General features: G+C 37.9%; 1 protein-coding gene across 1 annotated transcript; it reads right to left on the reverse strand.

Moving 5' to 3' along the window:
- Positions 1–9,114: 9,114 nt before the first annotated feature.
- Positions 9,115–12,278, reverse strand: LOC145782563 (uncharacterized). Its single transcript, XM_082594369.1, has 2 exons — positions 12,084–12,278; positions 9,115–10,088 (listed from the first exon to the last, which is right to left on the reverse strand). The coding sequence occupies exons 1-2, from the start codon at positions 12,265–12,267 to the stop codon at positions 9,787–9,789; spliced, it is 486 nt and encodes a 161-aa protein (XP_082450495.1). The 5' UTR covers positions 12,268–12,278; the 3' UTR covers positions 9,115–9,786.
- Positions 12,279–14,244: the final 1,966 nt, after the last annotated feature.

The following is a 14,244-nucleotide window of genomic DNA, read 5'->3' on the forward strand; positions in this document are numbered from 1 at the left end:
ATTAAAAAATGTTTTCCCCATTGATGTCAACTAACTTAGTTCTCCTTTTTTAACAACGGTTCAATGTCCGACAACATCGAATCGACATAAAAACGACACTATTGCCAGCCGATGTAAATTAGCACTTCGGATTAAGACTTTGTTAAAATAAACGTCGGAAATTACAAACAAGACTTACAGCGTTGGCGATCGCAGCTGGATATATTCCATCAATAACAAGTAGGCTATTCCCCGCACAATGCAACAGTGGCGATTATGACGCGCTGACCTAATTTTGCATCACTCTTCAGTTAATCCACGATCATTCTATTGCGAAATTAAATAATTGGCTAGAAGAGACCGGCGGCCAAGCTTGGCCGATTGAGGAGGTAGCACCGGCGGTTTATTCAAGCACTACTTAGCGGCCATGGCCGCAGTCTGCTTTAAGGCTTGACAGTAGGTTACATCATTATAACATAGTATGGCGCCCTTCTTTGTATACCGAATTATCATTATCGCTATATTTTATCTTAAAACTTGAAAAAAAATTGGCCTTTTAGTAAACAAAAGTGCCCTTTTTTCGTAATCTTGCCCCCCCAGTGAAAAATCGTTCCGGCGCCCTTGCACTGGCTGCTCTCTAGTAGCCTTCCAGTGTAGTCCGGGAACATCTTGAGTCTGGGGTGGTAAAAGGATAGAGTAGACCCTCAGCCCCAGAGGCTTGCACGACGACGACGACGAAGCACACAGTTAATAGGTCCACCCGCTTTTTAGTCCATTCCGGAATTACTGAAGGTAGGCTATAGGAGTGGTAGAAAATTGTCCCACGCTTAATAAGCCAAAATCGTCTGGTCCCGATGTGGCCTTAATAAGCGGGGACGGCCGTATTGGAATTGATATTAATTTGCAAAGCGTTTTGCGCAAAATTATATACTTCCGAAACGTTTGGGTCGCGAAGATTTCGAACGATTGCTTTTTGGGTCGCACTAAAAAGTATTTGCGGACCCCTGGTCTACGATATGCGAGGTTCTAAACAAGCAACAAAGACTGTCTTTCCGAAATATACAAACTTTTGTGCATTTATCGAACAATCGCGCTTGTCTTGGTCAATGCTGAACGCAGTTTTTGCACCACGAGGCGAGTAAAAACGTGGCTTAGTACCACAATGACAGACAACAGTTCAAACAAACGAATTTTTGCAACTATTTACAAACAGGTGATGGACACCATTGATTAAAGGTTACGCACGTCCAAAATGGCCTTCAAATGCGAGTTGGTTGAAAGTACGTCCTTAGCCACAGTATAAATTCATTACAGTGAAGACAGTTGCAGACGTACACTAAATACAAGAAAAAGTATGAACACCCCTGGAGAAGACAGTTGGCAAACAGTAAATAAGAGTAAAAAGGTAAAGGTGGTCCACTGGTCCCATACTTGATTCAAGTGTTGGGTATGAGAAGGTAAAGTTCTCATTGTACTAAGCCTTCAGCACTAATGAGAGTAGAGTGGCCAGTTCCTTTCTCTCGGCTGCCTTTCCTGCAGCAATTATGCCCACCCAATTTATTACACCCTAGGTAGAGGTGAGCGGTGTTTTCAACAACCAGCCGAAGCCGGGAGTCGAACCAGGTTTGCATAATTGGAAAGCCAACGCCTTATCTGCTGCACCATCCCACCGCACGAAATAAGAGTAAAAGGGTGAAAACCTTTGTTTTACAGTTTACACAAGTCTCGTTGACGTCATTACTCAAGAAACCTACGATTTGTTTAGTAAACATTGTGGTTGGTCAATTGGTTTGTATGCAAACTGCAGGTAGGTTTATTAATTGTCGGAAAGCACCTTACAAGGAAGGCCAAGGTGGTAACCCACGACATTTTCTTTCCAATACGGGAAAACCCCTAATGGTAAAGACCCGTAAGGTGAAGATATTCCACGGTAAAAACATTCCATAAAAACTGCACCCACCCCTTCAAACGGTTCATTAACCAATCCAATAGATTACGTGAGCAGTGTAGGTATATGCGACGAAACTCCAGTGATTGAAAGAAGTAGCCTATCGTGTTTCTTTTTCAGCGAGTTTTTGACTTGTAAGGGGGGGGGGGGAATGCAGAGAGCTGAGCAATGTCTTTCAACAACTATTTCTAATAGTGAAATAAATGTTTTGAGGTCTTCTAGTTCATGGGCTGTTCAAGAGAAGGTGGGCAACAACTTGCCGTAAATGATGTGGGGTCAGGTCTTTATTCCTGTGTTATTGTTTATTAAGGCCACATTGTTTATTTTGTTTCATTGATATGTGAATAATGTGACAGCAGTGGTTTGTCAGTGCTGCCAAGTTCAAGGGAATAAAACGTGGCATCCTCTAATAATTCCAACAAAGTGCGATATTTCACAGTTTCAAGAGCAAAGCTCATAAGTCATAATGGAACAAGATAACTATCCCTCAGGCAGACAAAATACTAAAACTGGGTCCCAGGTTAGCTTGCAAGAAGCAGACTACGACAGCTGTAAAACAAATATTGTTTGAAATAATAAAAGTTTGTTTCGTCATAGCCAACATTTTTTCTCACATTCGTAAACCCTGATAATAATCACGAGATTTCCATTAAACAAATGTTGCCTTTGAGATGCTTTATTGACAAGTGAAACCAACTGTGTTGACATTCTTTTAGATTTTGTGTTTATTTATGCCCAATCGCTCACACAAAATCCATTTAATTTCAACGATTGCTGCTAAAATCCCCTCAGAAAGGAGAGAAGTATCGAAATTAAAGCCAGCAAGGGCTACATTGCGTCGCTTCATACAATGACAATACATATTGTTTCTTGTGTCCAACTGGTTTCAAATTTCATATTATTGTTCTGCTCTGAGGCTAAGGTTTTAATTTTTACAACAGTTTTACAATTAAAAACAGAGAGAGACTGTTCACCAGGCATTTTATAATAAAAGTAATTTGCGTTCTTCTGGTGACTATTTACTAGGTTACCTCGGAAATTTCCGGAATTATTTACTATTTCCGAAACGTCGGAAATACAAAAGCTAGTTATCATCTTTAACATCAGGAGGTAACCTAGTAAATAGTCACCAGAAGAACGCAAATTAGTTTTACAATTTGTAGTTTCATTTAGTGCACGACAAATCGGGATTTACTGCAAGAGTTAAAGCAGCATTTTCAAATTTACAATTTCTTCTTCCAACGGTTATTATTTTTATATGGTATTAATTAAAGACTTTACTTCAATACAGAAAATGTGTAAGCTAATGCTTCGTATGATTTTGTAGACCTATGAAGCACACTAGCCTGTATGAAAGGGCTAAAGCAAATTGAAGAAGTGAGAACGAAAGGTACTGTCACAAAATGTGGGTTTTGAGACATTGGCAGTTGAAGACTTTTTTATGTTTCCTAAAATGAGCAGAGAAAGCAACTTTCGCTTTTGGGGCATATTTCTGTGTGTTGTCTCATGATTATTAAGTATTCGTCTCTGGCTTATTGCTGTTTTTGAGAAATTTAACAAAAATGATTTGGACTTTGTCTACCGAAACGAAAACGAATTGAAAAAACGCCTATTTACTAATAATAACCAATAAGTTATATTGTATAAGATTAGCCTACCATACTCAGCTTGCATTGACGATAATTTTTTAGTTTGCAGCAACTAGTTTACTCAGTTGGATAGATTTTGTATTGAAAACAAAGCAAATGTGATATGACACTCTTGACATCGCATATAATGTTTTACGTAGACGACGTAGTTAGCTTACTCATCCCAATGAATCACACGTATTGAGGACATCTAGGCTATAATGACGTACGCAGGACTTTGTTACATGGGGGTGGGGAGCGGTTCATATACTGTAATCTGACATTTTTTTAATCAAGAGTAGTCTAATGCTACTTTATAGTCTGACCAAGATTTAAGGTAGGCGAAGCGGTATGTTGGTTAAATGGTTAAATATAAACACTCACGGTCTTTGCGTATCTCACTGTGATTTTAGATTGAATTATTAGATATTTGGATATGAAAAGCATGAAAGTAGGCCTAAACGGATACGTAAAAACTATAATAGTTCGATTAACAGGCAATGTCTTCAGATTAAAGCATAAATCGAACCTCTGTGAAAGTTTAAACATCAAATGTACATTGTACAGTAGTTTATTACTGTACCTTTAAGAAAAGGTATTACACTCTCAACATGTATAACGAAAAAGGCCTACTTTACAGGGCCGTGTTAGCACTATTACGCTCCCTCCGAAATTTACTAGAGGGCCTTTATTTTTTATTAAAAGTGCCTAAAATGCTTTTCAAACCAGAAGTTGTGAATTCGGATAAAAACCATCAGACCGACTTCACAATCTGTTGGGACTCCATCTTTGACTCCATAACAATGCAAAGGGCTATGGAGTTTAATTAAAATAACTAAAAGATTTTAGGCTACAAGGCCATTTTCTGAAGATAATTTGTGTTTGTAATCTTTTTACAAAATAATGTTTCTTGTTCTACGTTTTGAGCTCTAACACTTTTCTATCAAATAGAAGTGCTTGTTTTAAGAAAATCGCCTTTCATACTTCGATAACAACTTAAGTCAAATTAAATTTAAAAAAAAAATTTAAAAAAATCTGGCAACACTGAAGTTAGAGTCAGCCAGTTTTAAACGGTAGGCACTTAAACTTTTGTAAGACAAACGAATCATTGGACCAATCAGAGAAGTACAGGTAGAATAGCGTTTCAATCAATTGGAGGTAGAACAGAGAAAAAACAATAGGAAAAGCTGTATAACCCACATATGTCAATTTTGTTAAAGTTTGCTCAATGAATTTCTATGTTACGGAATCCTTTTCGTTGTTATTGTCGACAGTTAATTAAATTAATATATTTTTGTAAAACAATTTATTAGGATAGAGTTTTCCTTTTACGTATAGCAGGCTAATAAATTGCAATATTATATTTTAGCTTTAAGAACTTAGACATTTGAAATGTCGTTTTCAGTTAGCGGAGAAACCACAAGCATCCAAACTTTTCACAAGCAGTCAGGGGATTCCAACATTTTTGAATTTGCGGCCAGGAAGAGAAACTCTAATGTTTTCAATGATGTCCTTTTGGAGGTTAAAACAGAGGAGGCTGAAAGAGAGGTATTTCCAGCAAATAAATTGATTCTATCTCACCATTCACTTGAATTTGAGGAACGACTATCGACTTATGACACACAGGGAGGTGTATATCCCGTTAAGCTAACAGTTTCTTGTGATGCAGCATCATTGAAGACTCTTGTTGAATATTTTTACAGAAATTGTATCAACATTGACACAGATAACGTTTGCGACTTGCTTCTGGCTGCACATAAGTTACAGATCGATGCCGTTCGAGAATTTTGTATCAAATTTTTGAAAGATATTATATCGGCCAGTAGTTGTATGGAGATTTATGGCATTGCATGTCATTACAAAAGTAAACCCCTTGAAGATCACGCAGTGAAGTTTATCGAGAAAAAATTCAAAGAAGTTACAAGCTGTTCATCATTTCTCCACGTACCAATGGATAGTATGCGAACTTGTTTGCCTAAACTAAATCGTGATCACGTTTCGGAAGCTCAGATCTATGAAGCAATTCTGACGTGGACGAAACATGATAAAGAGAATCGTGCAGATGATTTTCTCGAGCTTTTTCAGCTTCTAGATTTCAATAAACTTCCTTCAGAGCATCTTCTTGACGTTGCACAAAATGAAAACTTGTTTCAGAAGGACTCCACTTTGACGAAGTCGTTCAATGAAATTTATAAAATTTGTTTGAAAAGAAACAAAGCAAAAACAACCAGCACAAGGATCTTAAGTCTCGGAGGAAAAAAAACGGAAAAAGAAGTCGTAAACATCTTTGAGTATTTTACCAAACATACTGAAAATAAATATCCAGATTTACCAGAAGAAAGAAACGGAGGATGTGCTGTTGAATCTAATGGCAATGTGTGGTACATGGGAGGAAGAGATTTAGCTGGAAGAGCTAACAGAAATGTATGGTTCATGAAATTGCAACAAAGTGAGCTAAAATGGAAACCGATTGATTCAATGAAGGAAGAAAGAGCAGCAATGTCAGCTACGATCTTTGAAAGATCCTTAGTTGTAGTAGGAGGAATTTTTGGAAGAAATAAGATTCTTCGCTCTTGCGAACGTTACCATGAAGTAAAGAAATGGCAAGATATAGCATCGTTGAAGAACCGACGAGTTGGACACGCACTTGTCGTTTGCCAAAATGCTTTGTACGCTTTCGGAGGATATGATGGGAAGTCAGCATTAAAATCTGTAGAACGGTTGAAAGCAATTAACCAAGAGTGGGAAAATGTTTGTTCAATGAACATTCCACGAAGGGATCTGACTGCTGTATGCTGTGATGGCAAAATTTACGCCATCGGAGGCAGCAGCGAGACGGAGGAAGTAAGTCTCAAATGTGCCGAAATGTATGATGTGAAGAAAAACATGTGGAGCTACATCAGTGAAATGAATTTTGCACGGAGTTGTTGCTCTTCCTGTGTTTTCCAAGGAAGGATTTTTGTTGTAGGAGGAATTGATGCTGAAGGAAAGGTAGTGCAAGATGCTGAGTTCTACGACCCTCTAACTGACAAATGGAATGTTGGTAAAAAAGTCGGAAAAGAGCTTGTTTCAAGCACAATTATTGCGATTTAACAATGCAAATTATAGCCATGCAAATTATAAACAGTTTTACTACTGCGTGAAGAAAGGATGTTTTTATATGCAACATGAATTACAATTGTGCAATGGACACTTATAACATTCGGTCTTTGTGGGCGTTCATCATCACAGATGGTTCATCAGTGCCCTAACAATTTTGTTCAGCTGTTATCTTCTGTCTTCTTTTGTATATAATCTATTATGTATTATTGACCTATAATGTACTTTTGGCCTTTGTATATGTATTATTGACTTAACTACTTGCGATTAATTATTAAAGGCTAGAACCTTAGAATATCTTGTTCTTAATTCAATAAATAATGGTTTGTGTTATTGTGCAACGTAACGTCGTTTCCTTGGCTAGAGCACTGGGGCAATCCGCAAACGAACTTCGATTCGACACCTATCGAGATCATGCGGCTGTGCCTTTGGCAAGGCACTTAAAGCCATACTCAAAGGTGAACAGGACGGGTGACTTCTTTAATTAGTAGGGCAACTTGTTGTTGCAATGAAATGAGAAAATTGCATTTTTTGAATAATTGCATCCTGCAGTACTTCCAATTTTGTTTGAAAAAATGTTAAATTGAAGTAACTGTGTAGGCTACATTAACTTTTTTTCTTCAGACACTGTATCTTGATAAAACAAACCTTTAATCGTCTTAAACACTTTTTGCTTCAAATAATTTTTACATGCGTAAAGTTCGGCTAGAAAAAATCATTTAAAATAGAATAGTAAGTTATCCTGTGATGATGTCTACTGAGAATCCCTACGTGGGTGAATGGAAGTTAGGCTTTCCAGATGGAAGTCAGCACGGGTAGACTTTTATTAGGAATTGGAATTCCAGTCAGAATTGAAACGGTTTTAGATCCACGATAATAAATCCAAGTTGATTTTAAACTCTCCAAACTCGTGATGCTTCTGTGATGAGCTTATTGCCAATGACCTCGGCAAGATTTTATTTTGTTGAACTGAAAAAAGCAATAAAATTCTTCCATGCGTTTGTTTTTCTTTTGCAACTTTTGTTTTATTACAAGTGATACAGCACTTTGCTTGATTCTGCATATTGGAGGTCATGTAGCCTAACTGGTAGACTGCACCTACTCTAGCATGTCATTCATCAACGTAAATGAAGGTGGATCACTGGATCTGCCTACGCGTTTACATCACTCAGTGAGGTAAACGCGTAGGCTCAATGAGCTGCTTGATTTACAAAAAAATTTAAAACTCACAAACTTTCCGAACACGTGATAGGCCTACTCCTGTGATGAGCTTATTGGCAATGACCTCGGCATTGGCAATAAGTGCCAGTTGAGCTTCAAGTGCTAAACCCACTCATCGCACTTGGCTTTAGTGATGTACATTGGACAAAAAATAACCCGACTTTTATGCGCATGTACGCCTCTGAGTTCCAACACACTTTCCGGTTTCATCAACCATTTGTGACTTAGCCTAGTTCGTCTTACAGGGTTATGTTTTCAACTAAGTTCGGTTAACTTCAACTGAATGCTACGTTATTTGCTTTGACTCTGTTTTGCAACAACTACAAACGAGCTCTTTTAGTAGTTTCTGAGGGCAACACGAAATCTGTCATATTGCAACACTGTTGCTGCATATCTTGTTTTTGTTTGTTTTGTTTTTCATATATTTATCCTGCATTGCGGGAAAGCGGACTTGAGCGCTATGCATCCGACGTACACCTGACCCACGCTGCAGCCGACTGCAATGTCTGTTTCCGGTTGTCTACTCTACGGATGACTTAACTTTGATACTACCCATTACTCAAAATCGATCACTGGGTAGAGGCAATTATCGTAAAGTTTCTTGGCCAGAGAAACAACAGCAAGTGCGGGTGGCTGGAGTCGAACATGCAGGCTCTCGACTGCGAGCCCAACGCGCTAACCACTCGGCCACTGCTGCCGATATTACAACTTCATCATCAACATCTTACAACTTCACAACCTATACTGTCTTGTTTCGCTGTTGAGCACATCCAGTAGTGTTGACAGGGTGTTTCAGGGGGTACTTTTAGACCCTGGATGGTTAGGGGCCTGGAAACCTCAGAAATTACCGCGTATTCTTTGGATATTATGCGTTTTTCTTAGAATTGTCTTAATGTTGGGGCACGAGTTTTGTTTTAATGGTCAGAATCAAACTCAAACTGAACTGAATTAAAAGACTACCGGTAGCCTACTGATATTTACGCTTTTCTTATGAAATTTTAAGATTTAAAAAAACAAGTAAAGATCCTATGGGCTACATGGAAAACATGTGGAATGTAAAGTCATGACCAAAATTGAATTTTGAAAAGTTTTTGTTATAATTTGATGCGACAACTCTGTATTTGTAAAAAATTCTCTGACGTATAATAATAATCAGACGCACTATCTCTTTTCGTCAGCCAATCAGATTACTGTGTAGGCCTACGCTGTACTTCGCTACAATATCAAACAAGCGGCGTTAGCAAAAGGTTTATTCACAATTTAATGATTATAGTTTGACCTAATATGACTTATTCAAGCTTCATTTTTATACAGAAATAAAAGAAAATGTGTTTTAGTTTAAGCAAATATTAGCTTTCGTTAAAAACATCAGGGTTTGACCCAGGCACCGCGTATTTTTTATATTGTACTGTAATCACTTCACTGTGAAATATTTTGTTGATTAAAATAACACTTAACGAAGAAATGATTTCATACTAATGTGACATTACATCAATTGTATATACGGTACAGCAACTATAGTAGTATATACAAGTTGACAAACAATGGCCGATTAAGAAACGAAACAATCAGAAAACAAGTGCAAGTCGGCGAACTGAAAGATAAGCTGGAAAGAGAAATGGTTGGACCACGTGGTGAGGAGAGACAGAGATTATGTCGGAAAAAGAATGAGACAATTGAAAGTTGGAAAATGAAAGCGAGGAAGGGTGAAAAGAAGATGGAGGGACTGTGTGGCAGAAGATATGGAAACAGTAGGAGTGATTGAAGAAGATGTTGCTGACAGAGTGATGTGGAAGACTGCAATTTGTATTCTTAAGTAAATTAAACATAAAAAGGGAATGTAATTTTTACACTGAGTTTACAAGTTTGCCAAAAGCAATTTCGTTTTGCTACTCCTCACCCCTTTATCAGTCACTTCCTTTGCACATAAGCAGAGATTGCATAATAGGAATGATCTATACCATTCTCATCCATCCAAATCTTCCCGTATTTTGCAATGCGTACGTATCCATTCCTATCCACAATGAGGCTATACTTATTGCATAAAGGAAAGTGACTAGCGATTGTCTTGTTTCTGGACCTCACTGAGACATAAACGTTCCCGTGATCACCGGTAACATCGAAACGAAGATAACCACCAGACCTTACTGTGGTGAAGCCTTCGGTAAGGTCTAATACATATGTATCGTTCTGGTGGAGATTGTCAACAAAATCTGCAATAAAACGATAAACAATGGATATGTTTTCCTTTTCAAATTAAAGTTTCAACTAAGTATCGTGGCAGATACAATAATGTTACCAAAGAGTTCAGGAGCATTGTAAGGCTCAAGACGATTTTAAGATCTCAAGAAGCTATTCAGGAACGATAGAAACTTGAATAAAGCACAGCGTATTCTTTTGCTATAGGGTCTTATTTTCACCTTTTTCCCAGGATAGCTTTACTTATATTATGTACACTATCTTCAGGGCCGTGTTAACTGCCCCCCGTATTTCTCGGCTGGCGGATGCCCACGGCGGATTAGGGGCTCACTCATTTTAGTCTGTTTAATGTTTTTTGACTGTTTAAAAAATAGAAAAGCTGCTACAGAAGCTAGATGCTCAATAGCTTAAATTATGCAAGGTCGTATTTACAGCTTCCTAAACCCCTGGCTGGAGGTCCACGTTTACCTAGGGGCCCACTCATATTTAGTTTGTGCAGCGTTTTTTCGGGTTGTAATTTTATGTGTACTGGTGACATACACAACTTAAGAATCGAACAATGCAAAACTACTGAAACAAAACGTTTTTTTGTTGAGTGAAAATAGAGATGTACCGATATATCGGTATCGGCGAAACCGGTCATTTTTTGAGTACCGGTATCCAGATTTTTGAGTGAGCCAAATTTTGCCGATACTGTGTCCGATACTGAACATGTAAAAAAATGGCGTTTTCTGCGGATTTTCTACAGAAGCAAAGATATAAATTTTTTAAAGTTGTAACTAACGTCACATTGATGTAGATTGTTAGATTGACAAATTTCATTGTTAATCGAGATAGGTTATGAAGTTAAATGTGCCGTGATAATGCTATCGGTGAAACGAAAGCCATTTCGAAGTTTTAGACTGCTGAAAGACTACACCACACTGGGCTATAGCTTATAAAATAAAAAATATTGAAACCCTTCTGTGATCGTGAATGAATTTTTTTTGAAATGGTAAGCTAACTTAAATTTTAAACCAAACCTTCTACCCCAACCCAATTGTTATTTGATAAATTTGGTTACATGCCAAGGGTATCTTTGCTAAAAAAATAATATTTTTGTTCTTAAAAAGTGACCGAAACAAGATATTTGTCAAAATTGTCTGGGGGCAAGTCTCCTACATCCCCTTTAATTTTTTTTGGCCCTCTTGATTATAATATTATTGTAAAATTGTGATGAATTTTGTAACTTGGCTGATTAATTTAAGTAACGTTGAATTTGCGTTGTTTCTTGGTTCTACGTATACGTGGCCTGCCTGATAACCAACACTATTCACTTCTGATTGTCGCTTTTGCCGCGTATCGGGAGCCGTTGTTTCTGGAGACCATTTGCCTTTTTGTGTTGGGTTTCAGTATCGGTATAGCAAGCTAGAGGAATGCCAGGACAACTCTGCGATGTGTTTGTATTTCGGATTTCAGTTTAATCGTTGTTAAGAATTATAAGTGTGTATAAAAATCAGGATTTTATCCCAACTCCCTAAATCAATTCAGACTCAATAAATAAAAACACAAGAAACGATTGCAAGTATGGTGGAGGCAGACAGAGGAGGGATTGTAGGAAAGCAATGAGCTCCTACTCTTGTAACCACTACTGCATTGTCGGCATAGTTTATTAGGTCTCACTATTTTTTTCTAGAAAATCTCAAGAGTTGTTTAGTCTACTCTTTGCTAAAAGGATAAATGTAAATTTTTTCCCACACTGAAAGAGTTTATGACCCTGAATGCTTTCTTGTCTTACTTTTAAGCGCCATCACTAACCATAGGGGCCCACTAGTGGATTTCGGAGAGGGCCTGAGATGGTGCTCAAACGGTCCTATCTTTTCTTGAGATAGTTTTTACTTTTTTAAAAGGTATCTTATTCTTTATAGCTGCTTTGTTTGTCTTTATTGGATCCAAAGTGTCCATTGGTACACGCTCAAAGCATTGTCTGAGGGGCCCTGTCATCAAAAACAATTACTGTAGAACATTACCGGCTTTTCCGCTGATGTTTGCTCCAATCTTTTCAAATAAACCTGAAACAGCACCTTCTCCTTCATATGCTGTCCGAGATTCTCTACCACGTTCATATCCTATCTGATTTTGTTTGATACGATCCACTCTTACTTCAATGTCTTTCTTGTAAGCGTTGGCAACATGGGTTCTCAGGGCATACATGGTTGATGTAAATATACAAGAAACAATCTGAAAACAATAAAAGAAAAAGACGTTTGCTGAAGAGTACGTTTTTTTTTGGATCATTTTGATTGCCTGATCATATTAACTTATTCACGCTGTTTGTATAAAATAGCATTTGGAAAATTTTGATCCAACGAATCTTTAGAGGTCATCCCGAACTAGCGGATAGACACTGTATGGAAGTGGTAAACAAATTTTTTGAAGACACACTTCAATGTTTGTTAAAAATTGGAAAATTTTTAAGCGATTTGGGACAAACTCACTTGTCTGGAAACGCTGTTTAATATGACCCAGTCTGAATTAAACCAAAGCCTAAAAAAGCTTTGCAGCGGAGCTAGACAGGGTCGTTGAGATTATAATTTGGACCGGTACCAATGAGATGCAGTGGGATGGCGCAGCAGATAAGGCGCTCGCTTTCCAATCATGCAATCCTGGTTCGACTTCCGGCTTAAGCTGGTTGTTGAAAAACAGCGCTCACCTCTACCCAGGGTGTAATAAATTGGGTGGGCGTAGATGCTGAAGGAAAGGCGGCCGAGAGAAAGAAACTGGCCACCCTACTCTCGCTAGTGCCGATGGCTTAGTACAATGAAAACTTTATATTCTCATCCCCCGATGCTTGAATCAAGTATGGACTCACCTTTTTACCAATGAGAATCTTGGGCCCAAACCAAGACACTTCTAAAAAAGCACTATATCTTAAGAATGTGCGGTGGATTTTTAAAGTTTCCGGGCCCCTTAGATCATCCTGGGCTAGAGTCCAAAAGTAGGCTACCCCAAGACCCTCCAGTCGACGTTACTGGAGTTATAATCATTCTATAATATTACTTTAAAGCATAACTTAACTCCTGTGTATATTTCAGCATGATTATAACAGGCCAACAAAATAATTTTTTTCAAAACACACGACACGTGTGTTCCCGATAATTGTTCACCAAATCAAACGTCATATAAAAACCGTTCAGGTCTACTGAATCTTAGCGTATTACGTCATGGAATTTTTCCTAAAAATGAGCCAAGATTGCACCATCGTTCGTAAGACTTGTATCACACCTGTTGAGAATTACTTCACAATGTTTCACCATGACGTCACAGTAGCTGCGTACGTGAGTTTGAGATATAGCAATGTATTCTAGTCATTCGTAAAATTGTTAATTGAGAGTTGGTCGAATATTTAACTGTTTGCTTAGTGCTTGTCAGCTGGACGAAAATTCCGTCTTTATCTAAGTATTTTGTTGTAGTGATAAGTTTTTAGTGGTGTACGGTGTTACATCCCAATTTCGACAGCCAGGTGGCTAATTTTACAGAAATACAATTTTGAATAGACGTTTTCAAAGGAGTGTTTCTTTCGGTCATTACATACAGACGAACGGATCCGAGAATCTTATGTTACAATTTTCCCACGAAGAGATTATGGTTTACCGCTGTGACCAACGTGAGAGTCATTTTAGGGTATTTCGAGCCCCCTGGTTCCGAAAATGCACTTTTTTTTTGAATGGGTTCTAGTTTTTGAGATACAACAAAAACTATTTGTTTTGCTGTTTCGAGTGCCTATAGATTTAACGTCGTGTCGTTTATTACATGGACAATACTGGAAGTAATCCCAGGCACATTTTTGAGTTGTATAAACGCCAATTGAAATCAATTAAGTTGATTACAACCAAACAAACAGCTATTTAATGTTTACTAGCCTAGTAACACTCAAAATACGATGTGAAGTAAGCCTGAGGATACGAGATGAAGAGTATAAGCTAACTTGCGTTTATATATATATATTGGCTTCAACAGTATCGGACCTGCTGAGTAGGCTACTAACTACCTACAGAATGCATAAATGGCTTTGCTTAACAAAATAATTAGACAAATAAGCAACACAAAGCTATCGATAAACAAACGCAACTCATTATAATAGTCCCTACTGCTGAGCGACACTCTCCATCCAGATACGTTACTTTCACA

Source organism: Aplidium turbinatum, chromosome 13 (assembly GCF_918807975.1).
Source record: "Aplidium turbinatum chromosome 13, kaAplTurb1.1, whole genome shotgun sequence".
NCBI classification, from domain to species: domain Eukaryota; kingdom Metazoa; phylum Chordata; class Ascidiacea; order Aplousobranchia; family Polyclinidae; genus Aplidium; species Aplidium turbinatum.